This window comes from Acanthopagrus latus, chromosome 24 (genome assembly GCF_904848185.1).
Source record: "Acanthopagrus latus isolate v.2019 chromosome 24, fAcaLat1.1, whole genome shotgun sequence".
NCBI lineage: Eukaryota > Metazoa > Chordata > Actinopteri > Spariformes > Sparidae > Acanthopagrus > Acanthopagrus latus.
Genome location: NC_051062.1, coordinates 15,508,143 through 15,525,321, shown reverse-complemented (window position 1 = coordinate 15,525,321; position 17,179 = coordinate 15,508,143). Strand labels below are relative to the sequence as shown.

Genomic DNA, 17,179 nt, shown 5'->3' with positions numbered 1-17,179 from the left:
CGTAAACACAATAGTTTCTTTATCACCAGTAAACACATTTCATCATGGTGAAGCACTTCGTCTGCCAACTCACACATGAAATCCTACAAAGTGAAACCTGCTGGTTTATTCTGTGGCAGCCTGGAAAAACTACATTTCTGTAAATTTATACATTTAAAAACAGGTTTTTTTTTTTGTTTTGAATCCAGTGAGTTAAAAAAAAATCATCTTAATCTACAATAATTATTCATTTATAAAAATCACAAAAATGACAATTTTCTTCACACAACGACATGTGAGTGTTCAGATAAACATCGTACACAAACGTCTCCACCTGCTGGTACTTTTCTTCTGGTTCTGGGGAACTCAGACTGACTCCAGGTCCATCAGAACTTCTTCCTGTGGGAGGAGTCTGCTGGTTCCTGCTCGACAGGTGATCAGATCAGGAGGTGTTGAAGGTCTGCAGAGGTCGATCATCTTAGTCTGATGTTCACGACTACAGTAACACAACAGAAACACTTTGGATCCACAGAGGAAGATGTTCTGATCCGATGATCAGGCCCGCCTGCTCCTCTGTTGGGGTTCTGTTCACTAACTCAACGCTGCAGTTCTGTTGAGAGTTCACACCTGTCTACGATGCCTCCACCAGGTGGAATCCTCCGTTCTCCTCCATCAGTTTATCTCTCTTTCTGGCCTGAACCAGACTGTAGACCACCGCTCCCAGTGTGTTCCTGTTCAGACTGAAGCCCCGCCCACCGCCGCGCTCCGTGAAGCTGGATCGCTCCTCGCGACTGCCAACGAAATACGTGCGAACCTGAAGGGACAAACAACAACACAGTGATACCTGTGTAATAATGTGGTAACGATAGTTCAGGTGTCACGTACAGTAACGCATCATCAACGTCATGAAATGTGTGTCACCTTCCCGTGGCGTTCACTGATGCCTTTGACATAAATGTTCCCTCTGAGCTGCCGTAGGAATCCTCGCTCCACCAGGATGCAGCTGGTGGATTCTGGGACCTGATGGGGGAGGAGTTCAGTTATAACCATGTTATAAACCCACAAACACACCTGCAGCGCGGCGTCCTCACCTGGATCCTCCCGCTGACTCCGGTGCTCTCCATCCGGCTCGCCATGTTCACCGTCAGACCCCAGATGTCGTACTGAGGTTTGGTGGCACCGATCACGCCTGCGATCACCGGGCCGTGAGCGATACCTGCAGATGATGTCATGAGGTCGTGGTTGGGAAATCAATTGTAAACGTCTTTAATTTGATGAAAACAAAATGTCAGATGATGAAGATGATGCATGAATGAAGAGAGTCACTACGCACCGACTCGGAGCGCGAAGCTGTTTCCCGTGTGAGAGTTGATGTGTTTGAGTGTTTCCTGCATGGCCAGAGCGAACAGAACCAGCTCGCTGAGGTGATGCCAGCCGTCCTCACAGTCCTGAGGGAGGGAGACAGAAGTGAAGCATCATGGGAGAAGGACGTTAATCTGTAGCTGTCGAGGTGCAGAGAAGAAACAGGCTGATGTTTACTGGTGATGTGACATCACGTCAACATACTTCAGGTTTTGTTTGCTGTGAATAATCAACAGGTCTTCATTGTCCAATCAGTTTAAACTTTTAGCTAGAATCAGTTCTACACTTTCAACCATTTCAAATTAAAAATCTGCCAATCAAGAGATGAACGACAGCCAGTATGTTGCTGGAAGACTTCAAATGTATTGTGAGCTTTAATCTGAGGTGTTGTGTTGCTCACCTGTCGGTCAGGTGAGAGGCCAGAAGCTGCCATGTACGAGCTGCCGATGGTTTTAATCTTCTCCACCTCCTGGAAGAAACATTCATCCAGCAGCTGCACAGACAGACAGAAAATGATTTACTTATTAACTAGCTATTGATCATTTTACCAAACATCTTTCATCCATATGATTGTTTTATTGTGACAAGAAAAATTTCCTCTTGCTGACGTCAACAAACATTATTTACATCTGAGAACCAAAATCATTAGTCGCGCGTGTGTGTGTGTTTGTGACCTCATCGAAGTCGGTGATGATGTTGTTGAGGAGGCGGAGACACTCGACGGGCTGATGAATGAGCTCCTTCTGCTCATAGAAGGCGGTGAAACCTGGCAGCGAGGCGAAGAGGACGCCAACTCGCTCGTAGGACTGTGAGTACAACTCCTGTGAACACACACACACACACACACACACAGAGTCATCACCATGATACACACAGTGACAGACACACACGTGTCTGGTGGCAGGTACCTCATCATTGCGGTCTCTCTCCAGGAAGTGTTGTGCGACGTGGGCCGGCAGGATGTTGAGCAGCAGACACTCGTTGTGCTCCCTCAGCTCCTTCATGTCCTCCACCTCCTTCCTCGCCTGGAGACGCCACAGGAAGTCGAGCCGCGCCGTCGCCTCCATCTACCAACGAAGAAGAATACAGAAGATCAGGATGACAAAATGTCCCTCTGTTTTAAAGGTCAATAACAGTTCAATTTACAGAGCTCAGGTAGAACTCACCTGTCTGCTGTTGTAGACGACAGCGACCACAAACATCACCATGAGAACAACACACACCCCCCTCCTGCAAAGGGGGTGAGACCTGATGGACACAACAGTGTTTAAAAAAAGAGTAATTATTAAATAATAGATAATTATTGATATAAGGTGTGTCTCTGTGAGGTCATCGTGTGTCTCTGTGAGGTCACCTCTGTCTCTGTGAGGTCATCGTGAGTCTCTATGAGGTCACCTCTGTCTCTGTGAGGTCATCGTGAGTCTCTATGAGGTCACCTCTGTCTCTGTGAGGTCATCGTGAGTCTCTATGAGGTCACCTCTGTGTCTCTGTGAGGTCATCGTGTGTCTCTGTGAGGTCATCGTGTGTCTCTGTGAGGTCATCGTGTGTCTCTGTGAGGTCATCGTGAGTCTCTATGAGGTCATCGTGTGTCTCTATGAGGTCTCCTCTGTGTCTCTGTGAGGTCACCTCTGTCTCTGTGAGGTCACCTCTGTCTCTGTGAGGTCATCGTGAGTCTCTATGAGGTCACCTCTGTCTCTGTGAGGTCATCGTGTGTCTCTGTGAGGTCATCGTGAGTCTCTATGAGGTCACCTCTGTCTCTATGAGGTCACCTCTGTGTCTCTGTGAGGTCATCGTGTGTCTCTATGAGGTCACCGCTGTGTCTCTGTGAGGTCATCGTGTGTCTCTGTGAGGTCATCGTGAGTCTCTATGAGGTCATCGTGTGTCTCTATGAGGTCTCCTCTGTGTCTCTGTGAGGTCACCTCTGTCTCTGTGAGGTCACCTCTGTCTCTGTGAGGTCATCGTGAGTCTCTATGAGGTCACCTCTGTCTCTGTGAGGTCATCGTGTGTCTCTGTGAGGTCATCGTGAGTCTCTATGAGGTCACCTCTGTGTCTCTATGAGGTCATCGTGAGTCTCTATGAGGTCACCTCTGTGTCTCTGTGAGGTCATCGTGAGTCTCTATGAGGTCACCTCTGTGTCTCTGTGAGGTCATCGTGTGTCTCTGTGAGGTCATCGTGTGTCTCTGTGAGGTCATCGTGAGTCTCTATGAGGTCACCTCTGTGTCTCTATGAGGTAGGTGTAGAGGGCGGCAGCCAGCAGGAGGACGGCCAGCTTCAACACGCAACTCAACCTGAGGAACACGGCACAGGTAACCATGGCAACCACACCGCTCAGCACCATGTACTGTAAACAGAGACGGCCATTCATTAACAATCATTTTATCGTCGGCATAAGAAAGATAAGATAAGGTTTATGTGCTGACGTATTGTTTGTGTGTTGACGCTCACCTCTGGATGTTTGCAGATGTTGATGTCAGCCCAGGTGGAGGTGGGCGGAGCTGGCAGAGAGTCACTGTTGTTGATGTGAACCTCTGATGAATCACACCACAGCTGGAGGAAACAAGGACAGAAGAAAGGAAGTGAGAAAGTTTACTGATGATTTGATGCACAACTTTTAAAGAGTTGCCACCTTAACAGGCAACCTTACAGCATGCTGTGTCAATACTTTCACTCTGACGATGTTTATCTTGTATTCGTCAGCTTCTGTTTTGGGGGCATTTGTGTTGTGTTGCTTTAAACCAGCACAGTTTGGTTTTGTCTTTGCTTGTTACCTTCATCTCTTCGTTGGTGTCGGTCAGGTCAACATGTTTTCATAAAGACAAGAAGTTGCCTTCAACCATTTGGTGGATGGTTCCTTCCTCCACCTCTCAATAAGTATTATTCAGGTCAATGCTGCTTCAACAGGATAAACAATACAACTGAATCAGACTCACGATGTCTGAGGAGGCGACTCCGAAGTTGACAGCGATGGCGGTGAGTGTTAGCAGTGTGCGGGCGCGCTTGGTTTCGTGAACCCAGCAGCAGAGGGACTGCAGAGGGGCGGGGCAACTCTTAAACTCCTCCCCCAGAGTCAGCAGCAGGAGCAGGAAGTAAATGCTGCCACCGACCACGAACTGAGCCACCATCGGAAAAAACCTGAGCAACATATCAGAGACACAACAGTTATTAAATACATATTATAGTGCCAGGTAGACAGACAGGTACACAGATCGGTAGACAGACAGGTAGACAGACAGGTAGACAGATCGGTAGACAGACAGGTAGACAGACAGGTAGACAGACAGGTAGACAGATCGGTAGATGACAGGTAGACAGACAGGTAGACAGACAGGTAGACAGATCGGTAGATGACAGGTAGACAGACAGGTAGACAGATCGGTAGACAGACAGGTAGAAAGATCGGTAGATGACAGGGACACAGACAGGGAGTCAGATCGGTAGACAGACAGGTCGATGACAGGTAGACAGACAGGTAGACAGATCGGTAGATGGCAGGTAGACAGACAGGTAGACAGGTAGACAGATCGGTAGATGACAGGTAGACAGACAGGTAGACAGGTAGACAGATCGGTAGATGACAGGTAGACAGACAGGTAGACAGATCGGTAGATGACAGGTAGACAGACAGGTCGATGACAGGTAGACAGACAGGTAGACAGATCGGTAGATGGCAGGTAGACAGACAGGTAGACAGATCGGTAGATGGCAGGTAGACAGACAGGTGGACAGACAGGTAGACAGACAGGTAGACAGATCGGTAGATGACAGGTAGACAGACAGGTGGACAGACAGGTAGACAGACAGGTAGACAGATCGGTAGATGAGAGGTAGACAGATCGGTAGACAGACAGGTAGACAGACAGGTAGATGACAGGTAGACAGACAGGTGGACAGACAGGTAGACAGACAGGTAGACAGATTGGTAGATGACAGGTAGACAGACAGGTGGACAGACAGGTAGACAGACAGGTAGACAGATAGGTAGATGACAGGTAGACAGACAGGTGGACAGACAGGTAGATGCCAGGTAGACAGATCGGTAGATGACAGGTAGACAGATCGGTAGATGACAGGTAGACAGACAGGTAGATGACAGGTAGACAGACAGGTAGATGACAGGTGTACCGTGGGGCGGGGATTAGCGCCTGGACAGCCATCAGCAGCAGCAGCATGATGAAGGAACAAACCATGTTGGACTTGAAGAGTTCGTCTCTCATCTGGGAGTACTGCGAGATGGAGAGAACATGATTAACGGCGCCTCAATAAAAGCCCCGCCCCCTTCAGGAAGTTAAGTTATTACCTTTCCCTCCATGTGTGAGTCCTTGAACACCTGAGTGAATGTTGTGATGTGCTCCTTCCTCATGCGCTCGCTGCTCCGAACCTCCATGGCCTGACAGATCCTCTTGTTGACTTCACGTGATCCTGACCGCTGTGCTGCGATATGATTGGGCAGCTGGGTTAAAGAGCCGTTGGTGAAGGTGGCGAGGATCTACGGAGCACCACAAGGGACAAGAAAGTGTCAAAACTGAAACGTTCCTCAGGAAAACTCTCTTAATGTTGTTATCGTCCTCACAAAGTTCATTCCCAGGATGTCTCCGAACGGCAGCTCGGCGCTCCAGGTCGTCATCTCGTCGTAGCTCGGACGTCTCGCTCTTGGTGGCTCCGCCTCCTCCCGTTGGGCCGGGCGGATCAGAAATGAGTCGATGTTGTGTTTCCGGAGAAACTCGCTGCGTTCCTGGCCATGCCCCGCCTCCGTCTCATAGATCCCACCCAGACACTCGAGAGTCGTCCGAGAGATATGAACCCGCCTGACGCCAAGACAGTTACTGATGAATTAAGGTCGATTTCATATTTATAACATTTCTTTGTTAAGTGAAGACTTAACAATTGTTCAATTGTTGTGCAATCAGTACATTCTGTTTAAAACTAGTCAAGTCTTTGTAAACGGATGAAATGATTTCAGTAAACTTTTCCAAGAATTAGCATATTTCTATAACATGAGAATATTTTGTTAAAGACATGAATGACATCATTGTTGCAGTCTGCAGCTCCTCCTGGTCTGAGGTCAGATCGTGAGTTAATGTTTGCATCATATCAATGAAAGCGAGCGTCTGACCCCGGCACCCCCGCAGCCTCCAGACTGTTGGCGATGTCGACGTCCCAGCTCCAGATGTCAAACTGCCACTTCTGAACACCCAGAACACCACAAAGAACCGAACCAGAGTGGACCCCGATCCTCATGTCCACCTCCTGCTGCAGCTCCCGACGGACGTAACTGAAACAGGAGGACACGTGAATGTCTCTGCGAAGCCTCGTGTGGTAAAAACGTGAGTGTGTGTTAGTGAGTTGTACCGGATGGTGTTGATCATGCTGAGGCCCATCTCCACGCAGCAGCGGGCGTGACCTCGCTGAGGCTCCGGCACGCCAGAGACGCAGTAATAACAGTCGCCCAGGATCTTAATACGCAAACACTGGTGCTCCTGTCCACACACACACACACACACACACACACACACACAAATAAATAAAGCCTGGTTAAGTTGCTGTCTTTACTTTCTTTTTTGTCGACACGTCGAAATCTAAAAAACACAAATGAATCAGTTGTCACAAGAAAAACAATCTTTGCTACCTTGAGATAATTAGATAATAAGGTCTCGAGCTCAAAGCTTTCAAACAAACTCAGTACAAACATGTCCGCTCTCAGCTTCCGTACCCGGCGGCCTGCGTCTGTTAAGTTACTTTTTATTATTCTTTTCTATTGATTTATTATTATTGTTGGTTCCTCCATCAACATTCTCAGGGGAAATTCAAATAAATAAAACAATTGAAAATTAAAATCTGAAAACTCAATAAAACTTTAACATTGAAACAAAGAAGCTTTAATTAAAGCCTGATATGAAAAACATTTAATTAAAATCACAAACTTGAAATAAAAACTGTAATGAAGGCAGAACATGGAAGAAATTAACAAACTGCAGATAAAACCAACTAATTAAGTAAGAATGTGTTAGTGAATCTCGTGTGGTTGCCGTGGTGATACGACCTCGGCCAGCCTGTCGAAGCGCCCGAAGAGTTCGTTGAGCGTTTTAACGAGTTCTTGAGCCGAAAGGATCAACGACAGAGACGTGAAGCCGATGATGTCAGCAAACAGGATGCTGGGAAGAGACAGAGATTAGAAACATGGCAGAAATAAAATAACTAGTACTATTTCCACTTTCAGATACTTTGAACTTCAAACATCTCTGGTGAAATATTAAACTTTCTACTACATTACTTTACAGATTTGTATAAATATACAAAATATAAATAATAAATTCAGACATCCGATTAAAAATTAAACAGCTCAGTAGGAAGTAAATAGTCAGAACTAGCTACAACTTCAAAGTGATGAACAGTTACTCTGCTTCATGTGTACATTATTTGTACATTTTCATGCTAATACTTTTATTATATATATATATATATATATATATATATATATATATATATAAAAATATAATGCAGGAATTCACTTGTACTTGAGTATTTCTACACGTTACTGAGGTTTGTACTGAAGTAAAACACATGAACATCTGAGCAGTGTGTTCATATCACTAACATGTTTAATCATCTACTCTGGGGTTCCTCAGGGTTCTATCCTCGGTCCTCTTTAGTTTGGATTTCAAACTTAGTTGATGCTCCACAATTTGAACTGCGTGTTTGATACCTGACGTCTTTGTAGTGGTGGATGTAGATCTTCTGGAACTGCTGAGGCAGCAGATATTCATCTATGGGGGCCATGTCAGCGATCATCTCCAGGACCAGGAAACGAGGCAGGATGGACATCACCAGGCGCTCCTGGAGGCAAGAACCATCTGGATTATTAATAACGTCCGGATTAAACAATAATGTACCTCTGTGGTTCTCTACCTGTCTGTGGTTCTCCACCTGTCTGTGGTTCTCTACCTGTCTGTGGTTTTCTACCTGTCTGTGGTTCTCTACCTGTCTGTGGTACTCCACCTGTCTGTGGTTCTCTACCTGTCTGTGGTTCTCTACCTGTCTGTGGTACTCCACCTGTCTGTGGTTCTCCACCTGTCTGTGGTTCTCTACCTGTCTGTCGTACTCTACCTGTCTGTGGTTCTCCACCTGTCTGTCGTACTCTACCTGTCTGTGGTTCTCCACCTGTCTGTGGTTCTCTACCTGTCTGTGGTTCTCCCTCTCCAGTCTGACCCGTCCCTCGATACAGCGCCGGGTCTCCAGGAAGGCCTGTCTCTGGGTCCGGTCTGACAGGTAGTGGATGAAGAGCCCAGCAGTGTTGACGGCCAGGTACAGCAGGGCCTTGGACAGCACCTGTACAGGTGCAACACACAGTTACCATGACAACACAAACACTCGGGTGGAGGTGTCTTCAGGACCAGCTCCCACCTTTCTGATGGAGGTGTGGTCGCCGTAGTGACGGAAGATGTCCAGCAGCAGGTGCAGGGTGGAGGTGGTCGCCCCAGCAACGATGGACCAGAGCAGGGGGAGGGGCAGCAAGGTGTAGGTGGAGAACAGGCAGAAGAGGACGTACCGGGAGTGATCGCTCTCCGCCCAGGTGAACACGCCCACCAACACCTGCAGCGTCTGAGACAGCCAGCTGGCCACAGACAGGTACCTGAGACAGACAGACAGACAGGTACCTGAGACAGACAGACAGACAGACAGGTACCTGAGACAGACAGACAGAGAGACAGACAGACAGACAGACAGGTACCTGAGACAGACAGACAGACAGGTACCTGAGATAGACAGACAGAGAGACAGACAGACAGACAGACAGACAGGTACCTGAGACAGACAGACAGACAGACAGACAGGTACCTGAGATAGACAGACAGAGAGACAGAGAGACAGACAGACAGAGAGACAGACAGACAGACAGACAGGTACCTGAGACAGACAGACAGACAGGTACCTGAGACAGACAGACAGACAGGTACCTGAGACAGACAGACAGAGAGACAGACAGACAGACAGACAGGTACCTGAGACAGACAGACAGACAGACAGACAGACAGACAGACAGACAGGTAGCTGAGACAGACAGACAGACAAACAGGAAGTCCACATTTAATTAATTTCCCATCATACCTCAGCCACTGAGGTGATGACATCACTTCCTTCCTGGTCAGTGCCAGCACACAAATCCCTGTCCACATGATGACGGAAAGGCCGGCGAGCCAATCACAGGCCACGCCCCACCAGCCCGGCGGCCATGTCAGCAGTAAGATGAGGAGTCGGGTCAGGATGTCGATCACGTTGGTGACGACCAGCGACGTTCTTCTCTGACCTGACGAGAACCGCTGGTACAGCTGCTCCAAGTCCGGAGACCTGAGTGATTATTATTATATTATCATTCATATATTCATAGTTTAATTTGTGTTATTTTGTATGTTGTGTAAACGTGTGAGTGAGTGTGTGTCTGTACTTGAATGTGTGTTGCAGTGCAGGGATGAAGACGCCTCTCACAGTCGACCCCGAGGACACGAGGAAGTCGGCGTCACCTTGCGAGTCGTGTTTGGGTTTTGTGGCGGCGCTGATCCGGGGCAGTGACGGGTGGATGCGAGCGGCCGACGAGCGACGCTTCTGCCACAATGTTCCACGAGTCGCCTTATTGCGAATCTGCCTGCAAGACGACACAGAGGGACAAAAATCTCTCCATAACAAACACAACGTGTGTGACATCACTGGTCCTGCCTGTCGATGACATCACTGTTCCTGCCTGTCGATGACATCACTGGTCCTACCTGTTGATGTCAGCGATGTAGGCGTCGGTGACGATGATGCGGTGCCGCCCTCTCTCCAGGCCCCCGGCGAGCCTCAGCGAGTACAGGTTGTGCTGGTCGATGATGTTTCTGACGGCGTTTTGCCACATCAGCTGTTTCCTCCTCAGGCTGGGGGCGGGGCTTATGTTTGCGCTGAAGGTGATGTCACTGGCCTGCCGTGCCAGCTCGCAGTCGCCATTCTCCAGCCTGCCGCGGTCATCGTCCATGGTTTACAACAGCGGCGACAGCCAACAGATCTGTGACCTGATTGGTGGAGAGAGTTGAACAGAGTTATGTAATTTAATGTGACATGTAATTTAATGTGGAAGGATTTAAAGGAACAGTTCGCCCAGAAACTGTTCTGAGCAGAGCGGTTCTGATTCTGATGGAATAAAACTGAATGAAGCTGGATTTGACCCACTTCACTGTCAACATCCGTGCGTCCGGTTGATCAGATTTACCTGACGGCCTCTCAGCAGGACAGTTGGCCTGAACACCTGGTGCTGGCCCGGGTCCAAACGGGTTTGAGGGCTAATCCGCTCACGTCACAGCACCGGTCCATTAATCTCTGGAATTAGTTCATCTCAATCATAGTAATTTGCTCCTCACAGGGAACGGAAACACCCTCTCCACTATACCATCAAGCCCCGCCCCTTCTGACTGTTTCTGATGATGTCACTGTGGCTACCTAACTAGCTAATGAAGCTAACGTTATCCCCATGATGTCTGAAAGTTTTCAGTGAATATAATTAGCTTAAAAAAGTTTTAAATATGCACAACTTGTTTCATATAATGCCAACAGACTGAGGCTAAAGCTAACAGTTTGTGTGTGTGTGTGTGTGCGTGTGTGTGTGTGGTCCAGGTGACACCTGTCTCATGCCTCGTCACACCTTCACTGGTCTGTTTCTTCTTCTCCTTCCTGTCGGTGTTGAGTTCTCTCCTCGCTTCTGTTCATCTGTTTCTTCAGCTCGCTGGTGTTCTCACCCCTCCCTCCATTTTCTCTTCCTGTTTTCGATCCCTGTTCATGATCCACACGGCGTTGCGTCCATTTTGTCCACGTTTGTTATACGACCATCATCCAACGTTCACTCCAGCTCTGAACTGCAAAACTCTCAAAGTTAGAGCGCTGAGCGAACAGGACAGCTGGAGTCTCTCCATGTGTTGAACTCACCTCCAGGAAACAACATTTACTGAATAACGAGCCCAGGCAGAAGTCAGAGATCAGAACAGAACCGTTCAGTGTTTCCAGAATCAGAAATATCTTCAGACAAGCACAAAGAGACAGAAATCCAAGCAGACAGAAGACAAACACACACAGCAGACCGAGCTGTGTGTGTTAATCCCATCAGATATCCTGAAACAGAGACAAATGGCTGCTCACCAACAGGCCAGATTAACTGTGTGTGTGTGTGTGTGTGTGTGTGTGTGTGTGTGTGTGTATACACACAAGTGCATGATGGGATTTGGAAACCTCAAACAGGTCACATCGTGTGTGCTGTGTGTTTGTGACAGAACAGAACTGTGTTAATGATCCAAACAGAAACAGTCAGAACCACAGACAGACACAAGGAACAGTCCAGAATCCTCGGTGCCGGAGAACCCAGAACATCCCAGAATAAACAAAGAATGTTCCAAAACCACAAAACACACACAACATCATTACATTCAACAAACATCCTCACACCGCACAGAAACAGGCTCAAGTCTGAGAAATGATCTTTGTCTTTTTATTATTTCAATCCAGTAAAACGTGCACAGACAAGAACACACACACACACACACACACACACACACACACACACACACACACACACACACACACACACACACTTTGACCTTAAAGGGGCTCTGAGGCGACAGGAAAAGCATCATCACACGTGATGATCAGAGTGAGTCAGGAGGTCAAACTGTGACGACACGACGTGATAACAACGTTACACAGTCACACAGAACCGACACACTCAGTCCAGTGTTCGTCACACAGAACCAGAACCGACACACACTTGAACAACATGTTCATGATGTCATTCATGATGTCATTCAGCTCTTTCCAGCATCAAACACTCTGTAAAGCTTTAATGACTTCATGGTTAATGTTCAGACGGACGTCTTTCTGTAAACGACTCTGTTCTGTTCTGTTCTCTAAGGGAACAATTCAGGGAACCTTTTGGAAGCTTGTTGAAATTAATTAGTGACTTAAGGGAACAAATTTAGTAGAAGACAACGAGACAAATTAAATTTGTGGGCACATATTACTGTATTAATAGCACGACAGTTATTAATCTAAAAGGTCAAATAAATAAAGTTTGAATCTCAGCAAACTAATTTGTTACTTCATGGAATAAATAAAGTATTAAAGGGAACAGTTTGGCAGTTTAAGGGAAGTTTCTGGGAACAACTTGTACATTTTCAAAACACACAAAAGAAACAAAACGAAAGAAAAATCATGTCAAAGTTTGGGAACAAATTTGTTACCAAAGGACCAAAATATATATTTGAGAGAGCAAACAGGAAACCAGAGGGAACAGACGTCTTCATACAGCAAAGTTAGTCACTTAAGGTAACAAAGTGGAAACTTTAGGGAACAAATGATGACTTTGGGAGAAAAATATTAGCAATTTGAGGGAACAACTTAAAGTTTAATGGATTCAGTTGGTGGTATGAGCACAAACGAGTTGAGTTTGGGGAAAGAAGACAAGTGAAAGTTTGATATGAGACAATCTGAACTTTGAAACAACAGAAACTTCAGGGAACAATCCGTCACAATCACAGTTTGAGTGAAAAACTGAAATCTAGGAGCACAAATGAGATGTATCGGGTCATACGCTAACAATTCCCTTAAACAAACATAAGTCATTTGAGGGAACTAATTACAGCAGATGATACTTAACTCCTCCCACAGAGTGCTTGTGGGCGGAGCTTTGGCCACATCTTGAGTATTAAAGTTTAATTTTAATATTAATCATGCAGTTTCATCACGTCACTTCACCTTGTAGTGATTTGGCAGCAAAGATTTAAGAATGGGAACGAGGAGGTGGAGACGTGTTAATGAACATTTAGCTTTAAGTGTTAATGACTTCACATGTTGGAACATTTAATGAACGAGTTCACAGCAGATTCTAACAGAACCAACGACCTGACCTTCGACCCGCAGCCCTGCTGATGTCATCAACAGGAAGCATGAACACTTTAACACACACACTAACACACACACACACACACACACACACACACACAGATAAAACGTAGTCATTAAGTTAAAACTGGCGGTGAACCAGACGTTACGTTGGCGTGCAGCACTGTGGCGAGCAACATGGCACACGAGAGCTTCAGGCTAAATAAATAGAGGATAATAAATAAACACTGTTCGTTCTTCAGTCCATGTCTGAGCAACGAGAGGTCCAAACTCTAACACAGTCGCCGTGTGTGTGTGTTATTTAATGTTCTTCAGCAGTGAGGTGCGGGCGTTCACCACGGCCTTGAAAGCGTCCTCGCTGCCGGGGGCGACGCATTTGTCCGGGTGAAGCAGGACCGCCAACTTCCTGTACGCCTTGTTGACCTCCTCCCTGGAAACACCAGACACGGCGACAGTAAACATCAACAAACAGATGTTTTCGCATGTTACACTTGTTGACGCTTCAGTGCCAGACTCCCTTTAGAAATCTGTCAATTTAAAGTTGAGTGGCTTAACGAATGCTGCAGTCGACACGCAGACTTAAATATTAACTAAACCCCAATTTACTGTGAGGAAACAAGCCTGTGCCCAGCGACCTTTGACCCTCGACTGCTGACTCACCGCGTGGCTCCAGGTTTGACGCCCAGCATATCCCAGGAGTCCTTGCTGTTCCGGATGCGTCGGATGGTGTCGGCCTGCTCTTTGGTGAAGCCGACGCTGACCTCGGACACCGGACGCTTCCCGCCGTTCTCACACATGTCGGTGATGGAGGAGAAGAACGACTGAGCGACGACACACAAACGCACTGGTTAATATTTAGTAATAACAGTTAGAAATGTTTAGATGTAGCGAGTGTGTACCTGAAACATCTCGTTGATGCCCTCGCCGCTCTGCGCTGACGTTTCAAAGTAGTGAAACCCTCTGGACTCCGCCCACAGACGCCCCTCGCCCTCATCCACCACCCGCCGCTTCGTCAGGTCCACCTACACAGACGGACACGCGACAGACGGCTGCTTCAGACTTGGTTGTTAGATCCAATGGTTCAATGCCAGACTTCACTCAGAAATCTATCAATTTAGAGGGAGATTGCTGTTGGACAGGTAAGATTAATGCTGAATTTAAGTAATCAAATAAATGTAGAGGATTAAAAAGTAACGTGTGTCTCTGAAGTGGAACTGAGTGGAAGAAAATAGAAATACTCATGTAAAGTACCTCAAAAGTGTATTCAAGTACAGTAGTTGAGTAAATGTACTTAGTAACATTCTAATAAAACATTACCATGTAGCAGAGTGTGTATGTGAGCTTCAGAGAACACAGTAACCCTTAAAAACCTCTGTGTTAATGAATGACCAGCAACAACACGGGGTGTTAAAGTGGCTAATTTCTCAATGGAGTCTGGTGTAGAAACCTGCACCAGAGCGGCAGTGAGCAGCTTGTCGCTCCTCTTTGGAAGTGTGTGAGTCGGACCTTGTTGGCGCAGACGATGAACACGATGCTGTCCATGTTGGCCTGAGAGCCCATTTCCTGTTTCATCTCGCCCAGCCAGCTGTCGAGGGCGTCGAAGCTCTCCCGGAGGCCGACGTCGTACACCAGCAGCACGCCCTGACTGTCCTTGTAGAACTCATTACGCACCTGAATCACACGCAGAAGAAGAAGGAGGATGATGGCAGGAAACATACACTTCCTGATGTGACAGCACCACCTGCTGACAGGTTTCCCACAATGCAACTCATCAGAACACAACTCTGTTTGTCTGAATCACACCAGAAGCTTTGAATCCTGTCAAACTGCTGCGCATGCTTTTATACATGACGGGAACATGTGACTCACCTCATAGAAGAAAGGATGTCCAGCCATGTCGAAGATGTTCACTTTGATTTCTCTGTCGCGAACCTGCACTCTGACCACACAACACACACATTACTGATGAGGCACACACAAACTGCTTTACACACAGTAATAGATTACTTGAACCATGAACTCACTTGGTGACTCCGTAGTCGATGCCAATCGTGGCCAAGTACTTGGGAACAAACCTCTTCTCGCAGTAGCGTTTGATGATGCAGCTCTGAAAGAAAATGATTCATGATGATGTATTTCACACCAGACTTCATTAACAAATCTATCAATTTAAAGTGGAATACTAGTGAAGTGTGGAGTGACATTAATGACAACAATATCTATTTAAGTCAACTATTAAATGTACGCCGAAGTTCAGTCAAGACTGTGCCAATTTTAAGGCACCTTGTTACCAGTGTACACCTCTATGTATAACGGCATAATGTTGAATTATCTTAAAATTCTTCTTTTCTTTAGGGAAATTCTGCATAAAAACTATATCAGAGGCAGATATTTCGATTGTAGATATTTCATGTTATACTTTAAGACCATCAATAATAATTCACTAAATGTAGGATTAATGTTTATAAGTAAGGGAAGATGCTGCAAATATACAATGCGTGTCGCTCACACCAGACTTCCTTCAGAAATCTACCCATTTAAGGTTGGATTTCTAATAGAAGACAGGAAGAGCAACATTACAAACAACAGTGTTTAATTGAGTTGACTATTACATTTAACAAGTAAGATGTGCGCCGAATATCAGTTTTAGGGCACCTTGTCAACAGGTCACAGTTTAATGTATAAAGGCAGAGTATGTAATTCATTTAGAATGACTAACTTCTGCTTAGAAATTCGGCTATATTTGTTTCTGCTTTTTTCATAGCAGTTAACGGTGTTCCTTGCTACCATATGAGGAATGTGAATAACAAGGCTGATTATGAAATGTCAACAAGTGATATATACGCCGAATTTCAGAGAACATGTTGGTCTTCCGACACACGTCTGCTCTGATGTTTGGGCGTCTGTGATTTATTAGCAATAAGCACGAAGGCGTGAAATTAACTGTTTATCAGACGGAGTCTGGTGCTTAAATAAAAGCGGAACTCAAACTGAGTAGCAACATAAAGAGCAGAGAAGAGCACAAGAGACATGTTATTGTGTCAGCTAACAGCAGTTAATCAACGTGTTTTACATACATATATTGATCACTTGCTCTAAAGATGAGCCTGTTGGTAATGTCAATCGCGGCTCACAGCAGCAGAACTAAAATCAGCTGAATTCAATATGGGGTTTGGTCTAAAATAAGCTGGCGGTCTCCTACCTTTCCGACCTCGGCGTTCCCGAGGCTGATCACCTTCACCCGCAGTGACTTCTTGTTGTCTCTCCGCTTCGGGACGTTTGTTTCCATCTGGACTTCTTTAAATCAGCGGTTTGCAGTGGAAACTGTGCGGGATGCTAACGAGGAAGAATTCAGTGTTGACAGCCGCTGCTGTTGTTGTTGTGAGCGGCTAATGAGGCTAACTAGCCCCGTTAGCACACAGGCGGTTAATGAGCGGCTCCTCACGGACCGTCGTGTTCATTAATCACAGCAGTAATCGGACTTTAGCTCTGATGCTAATGTTTTGGTGCAGCTGCCATCGTAACACACAGCAGAGACACCGCGAGCCTGCTAGCTTCATAGCCTGCAATGCTAACCAGCTGTTTGTTTGGGACGAGCGTCGCTTTAAACTTCCGCTCCTTCCCTACAAAATAAAATAAACGTATGTGTATATGTTTGCGAATGATCACAATGTTGATGATCATAATGTTAAGATGTTTACCGCTAAACACCGTCGTCTAAACCAAGATATCTGTAGTTGTAGTCACAGATCCCCCAACGTGTCTCAACTCTTATTTTGAAAAGCTGAAAGCTAAAAGCCACGAATTAATAAATGAAGTCGATATAAACAGTTTACAGCAGCTGGGATGTAAATCTGTGACATGTGACTGAATGGAGAGGCCTAACAAGTGAACTCCTCTTCAGATTTACACTTTGGGGATT

General features: G+C 46.3%; 2 protein-coding genes across 4 annotated transcripts; both read right to left on the bottom strand.

The window, feature by feature from the left end:
• Nucleotides 1–86: 86 nt before the first annotated feature.
• On the bottom strand, nucleotides 87–12,064 carry si:ch211-132f19.7 (adenylate cyclase type 8). Of its 3 annotated transcripts, none has more exons than XM_037090786.1 (24): nucleotides 10,583–12,064; nucleotides 10,104–10,385; nucleotides 9,785–9,982; nucleotides 9,448–9,687; nucleotides 8,743–8,971; nucleotides 8,518–8,667; nucleotides 8,045–8,175; nucleotides 7,382–7,493; nucleotides 6,691–6,818; nucleotides 6,455–6,613; nucleotides 5,912–6,146; nucleotides 5,639–5,827; nucleotides 5,464–5,564; nucleotides 4,272–4,473; nucleotides 3,787–3,888; nucleotides 3,555–3,682; nucleotides 2,508–2,589; nucleotides 2,250–2,408; nucleotides 2,016–2,162; nucleotides 1,742–1,834; nucleotides 1,313–1,427; nucleotides 1,071–1,195; nucleotides 901–999; nucleotides 87–793 (listed from the first exon to the last, which is right to left on the bottom strand). In XM_037090786.1, exons 2-24 carry the CDS (start codon nucleotides 10,346–10,348, stop codon nucleotides 611–613), a joined length of 3,552 nt encoding a protein of 1,183 aa, XP_036946681.1. In that variant the 5' UTR covers nucleotides 10,349–10,385; nucleotides 10,583–12,064; the 3' UTR covers nucleotides 87–610. The 3 variants fall into 3 exon arrangements, with proteins under 3 accessions (XP_036946681.1, XP_036946679.1, XP_036946680.1); XM_037090784.1 differs by having other exon boundaries at nucleotides 2,016–2,408; nucleotides 10,583–10,689; nucleotides 10,991–12,064; XM_037090785.1 differs by having other exon boundaries at nucleotides 2,016–2,408; nucleotides 11,012–12,064.
• Nucleotides 12,065–12,732: 668 nt separating this feature from the next.
• On the bottom strand, nucleotides 12,733–16,874 carry dnajc27 (DnaJ (Hsp40) homolog, subfamily C, member 27). The gene is made up of 7 exons (XM_037090844.1): nucleotides 16,460–16,874; nucleotides 15,282–15,364; nucleotides 15,127–15,196; nucleotides 14,764–14,928; nucleotides 14,157–14,279; nucleotides 13,918–14,078; nucleotides 12,733–13,687 (listed from the first exon to the last, which is right to left on the bottom strand). Exons 1-7 carry the CDS (start codon nucleotides 16,544–16,546, stop codon nucleotides 13,555–13,557), a joined length of 822 nt encoding a protein of 273 aa, XP_036946739.1. The 5' UTR covers nucleotides 16,547–16,874; the 3' UTR covers nucleotides 12,733–13,554.
• Nucleotides 16,875–17,179: the final 305 nt, after the last annotated feature.

Excerpts from the sequence above, each read along its gene's own strand:
- si:ch211-132f19.7 (XM_037090784.1), bottom strand. The coding sequence starts at position 10,348 with ATGGACGATGACCGCGGCAGGCTGGAGAATGGCGACTGCGAGCTGGCA. Across the intron at positions 8,972-9,447 it reads TCATCACCTCAGTGGCTGAG|GTACCTGTCTGTGGCCAGCT; the intron begins GTATGATGGGAA and ends TGTCTGTCTCAG. Across the intron at positions 6,614-6,690 it reads AGCATGATCAACACCATCCG|TTACGTCCGTCGGGAGCTGC; the intron begins GTACAACTCACT and ends CTCCTGTTTCAG.
- dnajc27 (XM_037090844.1), bottom strand. The coding sequence starts at position 16,546 with ATGGAAACAAACGTCCCGAAGCGGAGAGACAACAAGAAGTCACTGCGG. Across the intron at positions 15,365-16,459 it reads GGAACGCCGAGGTCGGAAAG|AGCTGCATCATCAAACGCTA; the intron begins GTAGGAGACCGC and ends ATTTTCTTTCAG. Across the intron at positions 15,197-15,281 it reads ATCGACTACGGAGTCACCAA|AGTGCAGGTTCGCGACAGAG; the intron begins GTGAGTTCATGG and ends TTGTGTGGTCAG.